General features: G+C 48.0%; 1 protein-coding gene across 4 annotated transcripts in view; it reads left to right on the plus strand.

Annotated features, from left to right (window-relative positions):
- TBC1D14 (TBC1 domain family member 14) overlaps positions 1–17,435 on the plus strand; it is a 124,376-nt gene that overhangs the window by 53,276 nt on the left and 53,665 nt on the right. For all 4 annotated transcript variants that reach the window (XM_003816459.7, XM_034951958.3, XM_034951959.3 and 1 more), the window contains one exon: positions 6,968–7,088. In XM_003816459.7, coding sequence (XP_003816507.1) covers positions 6,968–7,088 — 121 coding nt within the window. The remainder of the gene's footprint in view (positions 1–6,967; positions 7,089–17,435) is intronic.

Consider the following 17,435-nt stretch of genomic DNA (forward strand, 5'->3'; position numbering starts at 1 on the left):
ACCCCTGCCTCCCAACATGCTGGGATAACAGATGTGAGCAACCATGCCTGGCCTACCCCGTGCCTTTTGCTACCCAGTATCCTGCTCCAGAAGCAATGAATATAAGCAGTTTTTGTGTTCTTCCAGAGAGTCTGTGGCTGTACAGGCAAATGCAGATGCAGGTGTTACATGGCATGCCTTGTATGATTATGTACCTTGCTTTTTTCCCTTCAAAAAAATGCCTGTTGGCCTCCTGAAAGCTGCCTGTGAGTGTATCAGGAACTCTTGGGTTGTTTCCAGACTTTATCTGACATTAAAAAATAATAATATGTTTTATGTCAGCCAGCATCTTTCAGCATGATGAGCTGCACCTTTGGCGTGTCCAGTGGCTCCTGTATGGGACCGCACAGGCCCCAGCCTGTTGTCAGAAGGTGAGGGGTGTTGGAGCCTCCAGGCGGTTTGCTGTTTTCAGCCCCCGCTGCGTCTCTTCAGATGTTGCCCTTCCAGCCTAATCGGATGCACTGCACAGGCCTGTGAAAGACCCTGGTAACAGTGCGGAGGAGGCCGAGAGAGGCCAGAATCGGTGTCCAACGCGTACCTGACTACTCTTGTTGGGAATGGGGCTTCTGAAGGTCCTTTTGTCCCAGTTAAATGTGTGAGCCGTGGACCTCGCTCCTAATTATCAGGACACCGTGTCCTGGGGTCTGGCACTCGACACTGGACCTGGGAGCTCTGCCTTCACAGAAAAATGGACACGCCATTATTCTTAACATTACTTTGTTGGTGTCCCCTGTCTTTTCCCCATTACTTTGCAAGTCATTGGAGAAACGACCCAGGGAAGCACTGGGCCCTGTTCCCTGTGCAAAAGTGCTTCTGCCTCTCTCTGGCTTACAGGCAGGCTCTTCACATGGCCGGGTGTGGCCTGATCCCTGACGGCCCCCAGTGTGTTTCCCGGGCTCTGCCATATGGCTTTAAAATGACACTGAGCAGACTTTGTGGACAAATCCTGATGGGGCCAGCACCTTTCAGGGCACCCTTTGATGGGCACTCCCCATTCTTGTCAACTGTGACCCCCCAAATCTCTCTGTGCCATGGGGGAGCTGAGCTGGCCCTGCTGAGGAGTTGAGTAAGGAAGAATTTCTCTGCAGTGCCCAGTCCACGAGGAGCTGAGCCTGGTGGTGGGGCTGTGTGTGCATGGCCAGGCTGAACCCCCTCATTTAATCCTGAGTCTCCTCTCAGGGGCACTTAATGGGCAGAGGGAGCAGCCTGTGTGGTAGGCCTGAGGTAGGTGATTGGAGCCACGACGCCATTGCCACAAAAACAGGTGCAAGTCCTTGGCGGGATTTGTGGCAGGGCTGGCGTGGTCCACTTGTGCTTACAGAAGATGGCCCTGGTAGAGAGCGTTGCTGGGGTCTGGGGCTTGGTGTGGAGCTGTACCTGCGGGGTGCTTGAAGGAGGGGCAAGGCAGGCACACTTGGGGCGCGACTGGCATCTGTCTGCAGGGTGTATGCAGCCGAAAAAAGGCAGGAGGACAAGGAGGCTGGACAGTGGGGAGTCCTGGTGTTAACCTGGAAGACCGGAGGGTTTAGAGCACATACGACTCCTGTTTCTGTTGTTCAGTGTCTGAATGAATGCGGCCGAGGGCTGTTGAGAAAGCGTCTCGCTCTGGCCTCCTGACTGCAGAGGTGTGTCTGAGCCAAGGCTGATCGATGGGGCTTTTGACACGAGACATCAGCCTTTTAGAAAGAAGAAATGGTTCTCCTCTCATCTTTGCGGACGTTGTCAGGTCTCCTCTCCCACCTGCTGCAGAAGGAGGGATCTGAGTGGGCACCTGGACGAAGGGGCTAGGTAGGAGGTGAGATATGCCAGCACCTAGGCGCTGTGCAGGTACGGATGGTGGCGGGAGAGGCACCACAGCCATGCGCTGGCATGTGTGCATATCGGGGTAGTGGGGCAGGACTCATGAGCTAGAGTCCTGGGCTCTCAGGGAACCCCGCTGCGACAGTGCAGGTGGCACTGACCATGTGTGGGTTGGAGGCAGGGCACCTACAGATATCGATTGTTTACTTGCCGTGCCCTTGATGGTGGGGTTGCGGCAGCTGCAGGTGAGTCTCACCAGGGTTAATGAGTGCTCTGTGTCTGCACAGCAGCTGAGACAGCTTGGAGGCCAACAGCTGCTTGTCCTTAATGCTGCTAGTAGAGTGAGTGCTTTTTCTCCATAGGACAAAGGAGTTTCTTCTTCCCACTGAAGGGCCCTTTATTGGGGATGCAAAACAAAAGGAGTCCAGCATTCTCTGGTGCAGGGTTGGTAAATGGCCCTCACCCCCTACTGGCCACCCCCCAGCTCTCAGCCCGCTCTAGGGAGGTTGTGGTGGTCTGCCACTCCTTGCCTGCTCTCTCCCAGCCCCCCACTGCCCATTACCCCTTCTTTTCAGAGGGACTCCTTCCTGCTGAGAGGTTACCTCTGTTGAGTTCTCAGTCTCGGGCCTTGATTCGTCTGGGTTGCACTCCCCTTACCTGACCCCTGTGCCTTGCATGTCAGTCCTGCCTCCTCATCGCCCTATACTTGCCTCCCCTGCACACACACACACACGGTGGCTGCTCCATTTGCCAGCAGACGTGTGTAGAACCTACTGCATGCTGGGTAGATCCTGGGGATGCAGAGGTGACTCTACCCTGCCCTCTGGGAGACCCCACCGAAGGTGAAGGCATGTGGAGAGGAGAGGGTATGGAGTCCATCACATAGGTACAGAATGGAGGGAATGCCCTGTGCCCTGGAAACAGAAGCAGGGGAGCCCAGGCCCGGCAGCTGGTCCGGGAGGGCTCTGCAGAATGCCCCGAGGGCAAGTGCGAGGACTTCCAATGTGGGGGGGTGGGACAGGTGCATTTGAAATAGTGAAAAGAGGAAGCTTGGAGCCAGCAGCCCCTCTGTTCTGTCTCCTGTGAGTGTCAGAGATGGTGGCTATGGCCATTGTGTGCTCAGCATCTGAAGGCCAAAGGGTGGGCTGACTCACCGGGCCACACAGCCCATGAAGCAGCAGCTGAGGGACTGCTGGACTCCGGAGCAGCAGCACCAGTGTGGGCTCCCTGTCGGGCAGACAGCACAGATGTTGAAGGGACAGAGCAGATGGGCTCTGCAGTGCCCAGGCTCGCTCCTGCCCAGCTGTGTTCTCTCACTGCACGTGACCTGAGAGTGATGTTTGGTCATGTGACAAGTAGGTGCAGCTCCTTGGCTCCCCCTTGGCCTCCCGGGCCCGGCCACAGCTACGCCAGGACTCCCGATGGCTCGCCCCACCAGAAAGGAGGATGTCCTTTCAGCCCAGACCCCAGGCTACAGCCCCTTTTCACTTGTAGTGACTTGTTTTGGGGTCGCACTTCAGCCTCTTACCCACAAAAAAATATATCAACATGCTTCTTATGAGCTTTTCAAAAGTCATGGCCTATCATATGAGCCTAAGCTCTTATGTTAAAAATAATCATGCAGCTTTGATTTTGTTTGAGACTGAGTCTCACTGTGTCACCCAGGCTTGGAGTGCAGTGATGTGATCTCGGCTCACTGCAACCTCCGTCTCCCAGGTTCAAGCGATTCTTTGTGCCTCAGCCTCCCAGGTAGCTGGGATTACAGGCGTGCGCCACCACGCCTGGCTAATTTTTGTATTTTTAATAGAGACAGGTTTCGCCATGTTGCCCATGTGGTCTCGAACTCCTGGGCTCAGGCAATCCACCCACCTCGGCCTCCCAAAGTACTGGGATTACAGGTGTGAGCCACCGTGCCCAGCCACAACTTTGATTTTTGACATTAATTTTTATCTGCACTACCTTTGTACAGACTAATATAGTGTTAGCTGAGACCTGAAAAACCAAGGTTTCTGTTCCTCTTAGTCGTCCTCCTGCCAGCCTGTTTCAGTGAATAACACTCCAGCTTGTGCTCAACCTTCCAGACCACGAATCTGGGAGCCACTCACCCAGACTTCTCCTTTCTGCACATCCCCACACTCTGCGGCTTCTGTGCAATTCTCCCGTCCATTCCTTACACCCTCTGCAGCTCCTGTCCCTCCAGAGTAGAGAGGCCTGTCCCGGATCCTGGTGCCTTCCCCTTCCTGACTGCAGTTTCCCAGAGACAGACAACGCCTCTTCAGCAAAATGTATACCCTTAGTGAACCCAAGTTCTGGATGCCAGGTTCTTAGTGTCTTCCACTGCCTGAAGTTTTAACCTGGTTTAATTGCCTAAGTCCTTCACTGATGGCGAAATCTTAGATGTTAAATGGATTGAATCTCAGACAATTCAAAGTTCATTTTCTTTTTCTTTCTTTTTTTGAAACAAGGTCTTGCTCTGTCGCCCAGGCTGGAGTGCAGTGGCACGATCATAGTGAAAGTCCATTTCTTATAAATAGAAATTACCTTGGGCTATGAAACTATTTCCGAAATGATTATAACCACAACAGAAAAGGAAGGAAACAGTGAAACTATTTGTTTTATTTTTTTGAAAGTTTCTGTAACTTTATTTTGATAAAATTTCAAATTTACTAAAAAACTGCAGAAAACCCCCGGAACTCCAATATATTCTTTACCAGATTTACCAACTGTGTGCATTTGGCTCCATTTGTTCTACTTCTCTTTACGTGTGATAGTATATATGCATATTTTTTCCTGTGCCATTAGAAGAGTAAGTTTGAGATACCATGTCTGTTTACCCTTAAATATATCAGCATATTTCCTAAGAACAAGGGCATTCCCTTATGTAACCACAGAACAGTTGTCAAAATGAGGTCACTTAGCATTAATCCAATGTTGTTGTCAAATCCACAGTCTGTAACCATACTTCATCAATTGTCCCAATAATCTTTTTTTTTTTTGCGATAGAGTCTCACTCTGTCGCCCCCAGGCTGGAGTGCAATAGTGTAATCTTGGCTCACTACAACCTCCGCCTCCTGGGTTCAAGCGATTCTCCTGCCTCAGCCTCCCGAGTAGCTGGGATTACAGGCATGAGCCACTGCACCTGGCCCTCTTTCATGTCCTTTTAATCTGAAACAGTTCCTCAGCCTTTCTTTGTTTTCATGACATTGACATTTTGAGAGCTTATAGGTCCATTATTGTATAGATTGTCTCAGTCTGGGTGTGTCTGCTTCTCTTCATGATTGGATTCAGGTCATGCATTCTTGGGCATCAGCGCCATTGACTTGGTGTGTTGTTCCCCGTGCATCAGATCAGATGTCCTGTGCCATCTGTCCTGGCTTTTTAAAAAATAGAGACAAGTGTCTTGCTCTGTCACGCAGACTGGTGGTGTAATCATAGCTCACTGTAACCTTGAACTCCTGGGTTCCAATGATATCGCCTTAGCCTCCCCAGTAGCTAGGGCTGCTGATACATGCCACCGTACCTGGCTAATTTAAAAAGATTATGTGTAGAGACAGAGTCTCACTACCTTGCTCAGGTGGGTCTCAAACTCTTGGCCTCCCAAAGTGCTGAGATTATAGGTGTGAGCCACCACTCCTCGCTGGTGATGTTAGCTTTGATCACTTGGCTGAGGTGTGTCCCTCAGGTTTCTCCGGCATAAGATTAACTATTTTGCTTCATGTAATTAATAAGGAATTTGTAGGAGACACTTTCAAACTGTGTAGAAATCCATTCCTCATTGAGCTTTCCCCACTGGTGTAAGCATCTGTTGATCATTTCCTAGCTCCACTGGTCTCTCCTTACTAGGTGACTTCCCAAGAGCTTTCTTCCTCCTCCATTAATTTCTCTGTTTGTTTATTTGTACCTATATGGACTAGTGGATTTCTCTTTTATTCAGTGAGTTATAATCCATTGTTCTCATTATTTGGATGAGTACATTGTTCCAGATTGAGTCAGTGGGAGCCTATTCAGGCTGGCTACTGTTTCTTTTAGACACGTCCCAGTATTTCTTTGAGAACTTTCTTTCTAGTCCAGCAAGATGCTGCAGGCTCATCTTGTACTTTCTAGTAAGTCCTGGAAGCCATTTGTTTTTGATGAATGCATTGATACAGTGCATTCCAAAATTTTATTTTGTGTTAATACTACTAGTTGGGATTTATTTGTGTTATTTGGAACTTTTGTTTACATGTTCTTTGGAGAGAAGACCTTGTGATCATCTCATGAGTAACTTTCTTTTTATGATATGTGAATACTCATTATAAATAGGTAATACAGATTTACCTTGTACATAACTTAAGCTAGGGGTTACGTACTAAAGCAGCTGTTACTCTTTAACACTAATTGTGTACTTGAAATTTTAATTTGTATAACAACCTTGTAGAACATGGGGCAGTGTGCCCTTGTTAAATGTAGGAAACTGAGGCTCAGAGAGGTTAATATACTGGTCCAGTGTCATGTGGCTAATGAATGGTTGAGCCAGAGTTTCAATTCAGTTTAGTCTGACTTCAAAGCTTACTTTTTCTGATACCCTTTGTTATGACATAACACATTTTCTTACTCTAAATTATAGAATTAGTTGAATAACAAAAAGGTTTTTTGTTTGTGTGGTTGATTTTGAGACGGAGTCTTGCTCTGTCGCCTAGGCTGGAGTGCAGTGGCACGATCTCGGCTCACTGCAAGCTCCGCCTCCCAGGTTCATGTCATTCTCCTGCCTCAGCCTCCCGAGTAGCTGGGACTACAGGTGCCTGCCACCATGCTGGGCTAATTTTTTGTATTTTTAGTAGAGACGGGGTTTCACCATGTTAACCAGGATGGTCTCGATCTCCTGACCTCGTGATCTGCCCACCTCGGCCTCCCAAAGTGCTGGGATTACAGGCGTGAGCCACTGCGCCTGGCCAACAAAAAGTTTATTTCTGGCTTAAGGTCTTTCTCTTGCCGCGTAATTCTGTGTCTGTATGAAAATCAAGTCTGAAGAATTAAAGTACGTGGTTCTCAGAGGAAAGTTGACTTGTTTTTATTAGAGTGGTTCTGCTGTTCTGGTGTTTCTTGAATTACCCAGAAATGCCCTAACCTTGTTATTTTCTTCCTATAGGAACTTGCTTGCTAGAAAACAAAGTGCAAGGCTTGACAAACACAATGACTTGGGATGGAAGTTATTTGGGAAAGCGCCACTCCGAGAGAATGCCCAGAAGGATTCAAAGAGAATACAGAAGGTACACAAGATACAAAATCACAGAAATAGGCTGTTGGATGTGTTTAGCATATATTCATGAACCTTGCAAAAATGACCATATTGAGTCTGAAACTGGAAATCGCTTTGTATTATCTGCATACCACGTTCCTCAGATTTAAGTCTGTATTCACAATGTGGATGAATTTAACCTTCATTTCTTACAGCTTGTAACATGCACATAGGAAAGTCCATTTGACAGAGGTCGGCTTTAGATGTTTATAATGGTATTTAGACAGAGCTGGGCTCTAGATGTTTATAACTGTATTTAATCAGTTTTAGTAATAGTTGCAAATGTGTTTATCATCCAATTTGTATTGTTTGATATTAAAGCTTTCTCCCGTGGGTTTCTTGGAGCTCACATCCTTCCTGTGCTACTCTGGGACAGGAAGGCGAGGGCCGACCTTCCCCGGCTCTGCTGGGATGCCTCTCCCTTGCTCACCCTGAGGCTGCCTACTTTTGGGGTGGGGATGGGGTTCATGCCAGGCCTGCATGTCCTCACCACTGGGCTGCCTTGCTCCTTACGGTGGGAGAGATGCCACTGCTGGAGGCTTGCTTGTGCACGGACACAGCAAGTCCACGGCCCAGGTAGCTGTGACCGTCGCTGCCTGCAGCTTCTCTTAGGCTGTGGGTCTCAGCCGGCTCGGCATCCTAAGAGTCTGCTGTCTGCCCCAAGTGTCGCGACATTGCCCCCAGCACCCTCGCTCCTCCAGCCTCAGTTTTATATTCATTGACATTTGCTCAGTAGACACTCTTGAGGCTCCACTAAGCGCCAGGCCTCATGCTTGGCACCGGAGTTGGAAGGGACACAGTACCCGTGCCCAACAGTGTCCCCATGGAAATGATTCCAGGGCAGGCGCAGGAGGAGTGGGGTGGCACAGACAACTGAGGTTAAAGGTGTGACAGGAAATTAATTGCTATGGGGATCATGTACTGAGTGATTACTGTGTGCTAGTTCTAACGGACTCAGCACTCGTGTTTCTAGTTCCTTTAAAACTCGCAACAACCTTGTGAAGAAGATAGTATTATTAAACTCAGTTTACCAAAGCAGCACTGAGACACAGAGGCTGTGTGACTTGATGTGCAGGGTCACATTGCTAGTAAGTAGCACAGCTGGAAACCGGTCCCAGACAGTGGGGTGCCAGGACCCCTTTTGCAGGCAGGGCCAGGCAGGTAGTGGGGACAGCATGAGCTAAGGACAATGTGCAGCTGAGCCCAGGAGGCTGACCGCCGGGAGGAGGCTGACCGCCGGGAGGAGGCTGACCGCCGGGAGGAGGCTGACCGCCCGGAGGAGGCTGACCGCCCGGAGGAGGCTGACCGCCGGGAGGAGGCTGACCGCCGGGAGGAGGATGACCGCCGGGAGGAGGATGACCGCCCGGAGGAGGCTGACCGCCCGGAGGAGGCTGACCGCCGGGAGGAGGCTGACCGCCCGGAGGAGGCTGACCGCCGGGAGGAGGCTGACCGCCGGGAGGAGGCTGACCGCCCGGAGGAGGCTGACCGCCGGGAGGAGGCTGACCGCCGGGAGGAGGCTGACCGCCCGGAGGAGGCTGCCCGCCGGGAGGAGGCTGACCGCCGGGAGGAGGCTGACCGCCCGGAGGAGGCTGACCGCCGGGAGGAGGCTGACCGCCGGGAGGAGGCTGACCGCCCGGAGGAGGCTGACCGCCGGGAGGAGGCTGACCGCTCGGAGGAGGCTGACCGCCGGGAGGAGGCTGACCGCCGGGAGGAGGCTGACTGCTCGGAGGAGGCTGACCATGGGGCCTGTGCGCTGCACCCGGTAGCCTGCCTCCAACCCCAAGGCTTTGCAGAGCCTCTGAGTGTTTTACTTAGGTAAGGAGTGATGGCATCACCCTGGCAAGAATATGGCTCTTGGACCAGCCCAGGCAAGAGAAAGTGGGGTCTGGCCCAGTGCTGCGTCGTGGGGTTACAGAGGATGCCCCTTTAAGTGCTAAATGGATGGGATTGACTTGCTGGGTGACCTGTTAGGTGTAGGGAGTGGTTTGTTGGGGGTGAGGCGGGAGCGCAGTGTTGAGGCTTCTGGGCAACAAAGTGGGTTTCCACATGCCACATTCTTCACGCGTCGGCAGGTTAAATTTGGTTTGAGTGTTGTCTGCCATTCTCTGCTGTAATCATCTGGACCCAGGGGACTCACTAAGTAAATCAGTGTTGGAATTCATTTTTGTTGATTGTTACATTTTGAATTTGAATCACTTATTGTGTAGGCTTATTAAAATAGCATACAATTAAAGTATGATGAGTTTGTATGCAAAGCTTAGCTATAAATTTCTTAGGAAATTAAATAACCAAGCTGCTATAAAGTTTTTAAAGAAATCACTTTAAAAAAGCAACAATTACATTAAAAAGAAATAGATCTTCCCATGGCACTTAATATCACTTACATAATGTTTGAACTTGTTTGTCTTTTTAAGACCCTGTTTTTTTTTTCTTTTTTTTGAGACGGAGTCTCACTCTGTCGCCCAGGCTGGAGTGCAGTGGTGCGATCTTGGCTCACTGCACGCTCCGCCTCCCGGGTTCATGTCATTCTCCTGCCTCAGCCTCCCCAGTGGCTGGGACTACAGGTGCCCACCACCGCGCCTGGCTAACTTTTTGTATTTTTAGTAGAGACGGGGTTTCAACATGTTAGCCAGGATGGTCTCAGTCTCCTGACCTTGTGATCCACCTGCCTCGGCCTCCCAAAGTGCTGGGATTACAGGCATGAGCCACCATGCCTGGCCCGACCCTGTTTTTTTTTTGAGGGGAGCATGGATTATGTTCTTGACCTTAGAGGATATTTTCTTTCTGTGAACTGAAATGACTAGGCCAGTTCATTATGCGGTAACACAGTATTGCCAAGAGGAGGACCATCTGCTTCCGTCATCAATAATAAAGAATGTAACTTACCTGCGCGAGTCATTCAATCCTGCCCGGGACCTGCTTGCTTGTCTCTGGCCCTCTCATCGCTCATCTCCCAACCCAAGGGACTTGGTGAAGCCTGGGAGGGGCTCAGGGTCAGGGACTCAGCACTGTGGGGAGGCCTCTGCGCTGCTGGCTGGGGCTGGCTGCTGTCATAGGCATCGGCTCACACAGCCTGCACTTGAGAGAGGCAGGTGCTGGGGCCGTGACAGCCTAGACTTGTGATCAGGATGGTGACAATAACTCCAGTCAGGGCCGAAGCCTAGAGAAAGTGTTGAGGAAATTCCTTTTCCTTCTCTGGAAGTTTTCTTATTACTTGAGAGAGCAACATCACGTGGTGACATAAGAACTTGGACTTTGGAGTTAGACTACCAGGGTTTGTATCCCAGCTCTGCTACGGTTTGGTTGTGTGACTTTGGGCAAGTTATTTAACCTTTCTGAGCCTCATTTTCCTCATCTCTACAGTATGGAGAACAGTAGCACCTGCCTCCATGGTGGTGAGGATTAAACGGGTGAATACACACACGCACTCAGAATAGTAGTGAACATAGAAAGTATTTGCTGTTACCGTTGTTTCTTTCTTATGACAAGTCAACCTTGAACAACAGGAAATGGAACAACGGAACACAGTGCAAGAGAATGAGCCTGAGCTCTTCAGTGCGTTCTTCATCTGCTTGGCCAACAAGTACTGAGCCATGTTGAGGCCAGGTCTTGTGCTGTGCACTGGGAGCCCAAGAGCAGTTGGGTTGACCTACCTCAAGGAGCCTGTGGCTGAGCTGGGGTCAGGTGTTCACACTGGCCAGGAGCTTTGGACCTGCTTCAAGGAGCCTGTGGTTGAGCTGGGGTCAGGTGTTCACACTGGCCAGGAGCTTTGGACCTGCCTCAAGGAGCCCGTGGCTGAGCTGGGGTCAGGTATGCACACTGGCCAGGAGCTTTGGACCTGCCTCAAGGAGCCCGTGGTTGAGCTGGGGTCAGGTGTGCACACTGGCCAGGAGCTTTGGACCTGCCTCAAGGAGCCTGTGGTTGAGCTGGGGTCAGGTGTGCACACTGGCCAGGAGCTTTGGACCTGCCTCAAGGAGCCTGTGGTTGAGCTGGGGTCAGGTGTGCACACTGGCCAGGAGCTTTGGACCTGCCTCAAGGAGCCTGTGGTTGAGCTGGGGTCAGGTGTGCACACTGGCCAGGAGCTTTGGACCTGCCTCAAGGAGCCTGTGGTTGAACTGGGGTCAGGTGTTCACACTGGCCAGGAGCTTTGGACCTGCCTCAAGGAGCCTGTGGCTGAGCTGGGGTCAGGTGTGCACACTGGCCAGGAGCTTTGGACCTGCCTCAAGGAGCCTGTGGCTGAGCTGGGGTCAGGTGTTCACACTGGCCAGGAGCTTTGGACCTGCCTCAAGGAGCCTGTGGCTGAGCTGGGGTCAGGTGTTCACACTGGCCAGGAGCTTTGGACCTGCCTCAAGGAGCCTGTGGCTGAGCTGGGGTCAGGTGTGCACACTGGCCAGGAGCTTTGGACTTGCAGGCTTGGGTTTGGTTTCTGGCTTCACCACTTTTTGTCTCTATTGAGCCAATGACTACTTCTCAGTTTCCTCATCTGCTAAACAGGCATTATGACATCTACTTGCTTAATTGTTCTACACTAAGGGATAATGCGCATGTGGTGTATTTTTGCCCAGGGTTGAACACAGTGAGTCGCCCAGCGTTATTAGTCAAGGAATGGATGTCTTGACTTTTAATCAATAGGTCCGATTTGTGGTGTTGATCCCATATGTGGTTTGCCCAGGACATTTGCCCAGTACAACAGATTTTATTCTAACTGGGCTGCATTCTTTTGGCTTGGGCCTTATATATTACTATTTTGGGGAAATATTGAAATGTTAACTTTTAGTTATCTTTTCAAATTGCATAAACATTTTGAAAATTAAGTCATATTTTTTGTTAACCTCGATGGTAGTTTGAGAGCGATTTTCTTAACAGGGGAAACAAAAATGACCACGGGTAGGAGAATAACAATACAACAGTGGCTGTCCAGTTGCGGTCCCCGGAGTAGTCACATCAGCATCACCCGGGCATTTGCTAGAAATGCATGTTCTCGGGCCTTACTCCAGACACATCAAACCAAGTTCTGGGGCTGGGGCCCAACAAGTTTTGTTTTAACAGAAGCTACAGGTCATTCTAATGCATGCCAAAATTTAAGAACTATTGGTATGCAGGAAGAGAATGTTAGCTATTGGAAGGAAAATAGCCATCTTTGCCACAGCAGGTTAAATAAAGGGCCCAAAGCCCACCGGCCAGGCAAATTTCAGTAACTGCTGGTGAACCGGAGAAGTTCTTGTGGATAAAGATGGGAGCATGTATTTGGAGAGAGCTGCCTTCAGGCCTCTGGTTGCTGGCTTTGTATGAGCTGGACTCTGGCCAGGGCAGCATGGATGGTGACACTGCCTCGGAAGTGCAGTCCTTTGCCTTGTGAGTAAAGGGGAACCTTCTTTCTTGGATTCCATGGCCCTTTTGTTTGTTTCACAGATTTGAGCCTCTGAGTAGATCCATCCTGAGATTACAGTGAAGGGCAAGACTTCTGTGGCCCTTGCCTTCGTTGGAATTTACCATGGGTCAAGGAAAAGACAGATTTAAACAAATAACTCTACATATAATTATAGTTGTGATCAATGTTGTGAAGAATTGCGGTGATAAGCAATTCTTATCTCTGAAGTCACCTGTTTCAAGTGACTGTCAGCCGCCGGCCACCAGATGCAAGCGTCTGTTCTCAGCCCTCGTCTTCCTTGGCCATCAGCAGCATTACCCCGGCTCCTTGAGTGACTTTCTTGCCTCGGCTTCCAGGCTGCCCGTTCGCCCACCTTTTCGGTTTCCTTTGCTAGGTGCCTCATCTTCCCCATCCTCTAAATGTTAGAGTGCCTGGAAGGCCCTTCCCTGTCCACTGTCACCCTCTAGGGCAAGCTTGTCCAACCCGCCTTAGTTTTTTGTTGTTCTGCTTTGTTGAGGCTTTTAGCAGTCTGAAGCTATGGTTTTTGTTTTCTGTATCTAGAAGCGGAAAAGAGGGATGAGGAAGGGGCTTTACTGGCCCAATCAGAAACAGAAACTAAGAACCCATGACTGTGTTCTCTCTCTTGGACACCCCTGGGGCATCTCAGCTGGACTCGAAGCTTCAGCGGTCAGGCTGCCACCCTGTCTCCAGTTGGGACCTACCTCCTGCCCAAAAATGACCATTTAAAAAGTAAAAGTGATGCTTTGTAATTTGAGCAGGTGTCAGAGGCTCAGGGCTGAAAATACGTGGGGATGCTTTACAACAGACTCGGTAACTCTTTCCGACATAACACTGTGTACATAGGCTGTAGGGATTGACGTCGTTGTTGGAAATGAGGTTGAGCAGAAAGTTAATGTCCTGGTTGGACTCTGAGGGTGCTGCTGATTGTTGGAAAGATAGCTGCAGGGAGGATAGGCTTGTAGGTTTCAGTGTCCTGGATGAAACACTGTCATGTGAGCACCAATGAGTACATGGCCTGTTGTGTTTGCGTTTGTATAGCCTGGAATGTCTTGGGCGGCCTTCTGGAATTTCAAGTCAGCTCTTAGATTTTAAAGCAAGAATCCCAGAAGAAGGCAGATCCAGGACAGTGACATTTTCTCTCCTCACCTCTGAGAAGTCTGGGGTACTCCAAAAGTCTCAAAACATTGTAGATTGCAGCAAGGATAGGTCTTGGTGGTCAGTGGAAGTAAGTGGCTGCTGGCCTACAGGCAAATTCTAAAATAATAAGAAAAAACTTCACTTTCATTATCCCTTATGCCTTTGCAAAATGGGTTTGAACGAGCTTACAGAAGTGAACAGGTCCCGGTCCCAGGTTAGACGGAATAAGCACATTCTACCCGGTGTCACCCAATGAATGCAGATATAAAACCTGAACAGAAAGCATGGAGCAGCTACTTGAGATTCTGGAAAGTAAACAGTGGCAGGTGAGTTGGGGAAGAAGACCAGAATTTGAAGTACCACTGAATTGGTACTGAGTTTACCAATTTTTTTTTCCCTTCCAATATTTCTCAGCCTGAACTCAGGCAGACCCAAATGCAGGAATAGGTCTTAATGTGGACAGAGAGCACCAGGAGAAGCTCTGTACTTCTGACTTGGCGAATGGGTCTCTAACACTTAGAATGAAGAAACCCCATTTTTTAGTTTTATTTATTTATATTTATATTTTATTTTGAGACAGAGTCTCACTCTGTCACCCAGGCTGAAGTGCAGTGGCGCAATCTTGGCTTACTGCAACCTCCGCCTCCTGGGTTCAAGTGATTCTCCTGCCTCAGCCTCCTGAGTCACCATGCCTGGCTAACTTGTTTGTATTTTTAGTAGAGACAGGGTTTCACTATGTTGGCCAGGCTGGTTTTGAACTCCTGACCTCAAGAGATCCACCCATCTTGGCCTCCCAAAGTGCTAGGATTACAGGCATGAGCTGCCGCGCCCGGCCTGTTTTTTGTTTTTGAGATAGGGTCTTGCTCTGTCCCCCAGGCTGAAGTGCAGTGGCGCATCTCAGCTCACTGCAACATCTGTCTCCCAGGCTCAAGCGATCCTCCCATCTCAGCCTCGTGAGTAACTGGGACTACAGGCACGTGACACCACACCTGGCTAATTTTGTATATTTTTTGTAGAGACAAGGTTTTGCCATGTTGCCCAGGCTGGTCTTGAACTCCTGGATTCAAGTGATCTGCCTGCCTCAGCCTCCCCAAAGTGCTGGGATTACAGGTGTGAGCCACTGCGCCTGGCCAGGATCATCTTTTAATAATCAAGACACCACTGCCGAGATAACACAGATGTTGGAATTATTCAATAGACTTTAAAGCAGTCATTATAAAAATGCTCCAACAAGTAAGGGTGCACACTTCTGAGATGGGAAAATAGAAAGTATCAGTAAAGGAAAAGAAACTATAAAAAGAATTAAGTGGAAATTTTGTAACTGTAAAATACACTAACTGAAATAAACTAACCAGACAGGCTCAATAGCAGAATGGAGATGGTAGAGGAAAGAGTGAGTGAATTTTAAGATCAATAGAAATTATCCAATCCAGGCCGGGAGTGGTGGCTCACACCTGTAATCCCAGCACTTTGGGAGGCTGAGGCGGGTGGATCACCTGAGCTCAGGAGTTCGAGACCAGCCTGGCCAATGTGGCGAAACCCCATCTCTACTAAAAATACAAAAATTAACCAGGTGTGGTGGCAGGTGCCTGTAATCCCAGCCACTTGGGAGGCTGAGACAGGAGAATCACTTGAACCCAGGAGCCGGAGGTTGCAGTGAGCCGAGATCGTGCCACTGCACTCCATTCTGGGTGACAGAGCACTCTGTCTCAAAACAAAACAAAAAACAGAAATTATCCAGTCTGCATAGTACAGAGAAAAAAATGAGTTTAAAAAATGAACAGAGCCTTAGGAACATGTGGGGCAGTACTAAACAGTATAACACTGTCACTGGAGTGTCAGACGGAGAGGAGAAACAATATGATGCAGACAATTATTGGAGTAAATGATGGCTGAATATCTCCCACATTTAGCAAAAGATAGAAACCTATAGATTCAGGAAATTCAGTGGCCGCCAAACAAAATAAACTCTAAAAAGTAAGAAGTCCATGTCCAGATACATCATAACCAAATTGCTGAAAATAAAGACAAAAAAATCATATAAGCAACCAGAGAAGAACAATGTCATACTTATTGGGGAATAACGATTTGACTGAATTTCTCATCGGAAACCGTGGAGGCCAGAAAAAGTAAAACGATATTGTTAGAGCGCCGAAAAGAACTGTCAACCCAAATTCTGTATCCAGCAAAAATGCCCTTCAGGAATGAAAGTGAAATAAAGATATTCTCAGGTGATGAAAAACGAAGAATTTGTTGCCAGCAGCAGACTTGCTGAAAGAAGTTGTTCAGATAGAAGGGCCTTTATGCTAGGAGGAGACTTGGAACATCAGGAAAGAAGGGGAGCAGAAATTGTCAGGATCTGGATAAATACAGTAGACTATTTTCCTTTTGTTTTAACTGAAAGCAAGTAGATGTTGCCTTTAAATATACAGTAACAATGTGCTATAACACGATTAGAGTAGAAAGAGCAATAAACAATTTGCCGTATAATTATAATGCAAAGTTGGTGAGTTAAAACACCATAAATATAAAGACATTCACAAAACCACAGTTGAATATACATAACTCTCGTTTCCTGGGAAACACAATTTTAAATAAATAGTTGAGTTCCCCAATGGACTATAAATCCCGGAGAAAAAAATCAGGGCACATAATAAATTATCATGAAAAGAATCTAGAAAATGAAATGACATGTGCATGGGGTTCTTATTCCTATTGAGATTGATTTGGGGAACGTTTTCAAATCAGTAGACTGTTTTCTTAATGAGCTATTTAAAAATATGTTTGAAAGCAAAAATTATAATGTCTGGCGTTTGCAGTGTATGTAGATGTTAATATGTAAGACAAGCGAAATACAAAAGGGGACAAGGTGTGGTGATAAAGTTTCTGCATTCCACTTGAAGTAGTAAAATACTGATTCTAAGTAGATTGTGGAAAGTTAATATGTATATTGTAATCCTTAGACCAACCACTAAACTATACAAAGAGATGGCAAAAAACATAATAGAGAAACCAAAATGGAGTTCGAAAAAAAGTTCAAAAAGCTTGAATCAAGACAGGAAAGAAGACATGGAGGAAGAAAAAAAAAAAGAGAAAACAAATGAGATGGTAGACCTAAATTCAAACATATCAACAACTGCATTAAATGTAAATGATCTGAACACACCAGTTGTGTGTCTCAATACTCAGTTCTGACAGATTGTCAGAATGGGTTAAAAAAATGGGCTGGGTGTGTTGGCTTGCACCTGTAATCCTAGCACTTTGGGAGGCCGAGGCAGACGATTACTTGAAGCCAGGAGTTCCAGACCAGCCTGATAAGCATAGTGAGACCCTGTCTCTATTGAAAAAATTTAGTTGGGCATGGTGATACACACCTGTAGTCCTAGCTGGTCAAGAGACTGAGGCAGGAGGATCGCTTGAGCCCAGGAGTTTGAGGTTACAGTGAACTGATTTTACCCCTGCATGCTAGCCTGAGTGACAGAGTGAGACCCTATCTCAAAAAAACACAAAACCATAGACCCAACTATGTATATGTTGTCTGCAAGAAACTCACTTCAAATATAGAATATGTAGATTAAAATAAAAAGATAGAAAAAGATATACCATGAAAACACTAATCAAAATTAAGATAAGTCTATTAATATAATAAAAATTAAGATAGGTCTATTAATATTATAAAAAGCAGACTTCAGAACAAAATTATCAGAGATAAAGTGGGACATTACCTAATGAAGACATAATGATTCTAAATGTATTTGCACTTCATAACAGAGCTGCAAAATACATGAA

Source organism: Pan paniscus, chromosome 3 (assembly GCF_029289425.2).
Source record: "Pan paniscus chromosome 3, NHGRI_mPanPan1-v2.0_pri, whole genome shotgun sequence".
Lineage (NCBI taxonomy): Eukaryota > Metazoa > Chordata > Mammalia > Primates > Hominidae > Pan > Pan paniscus.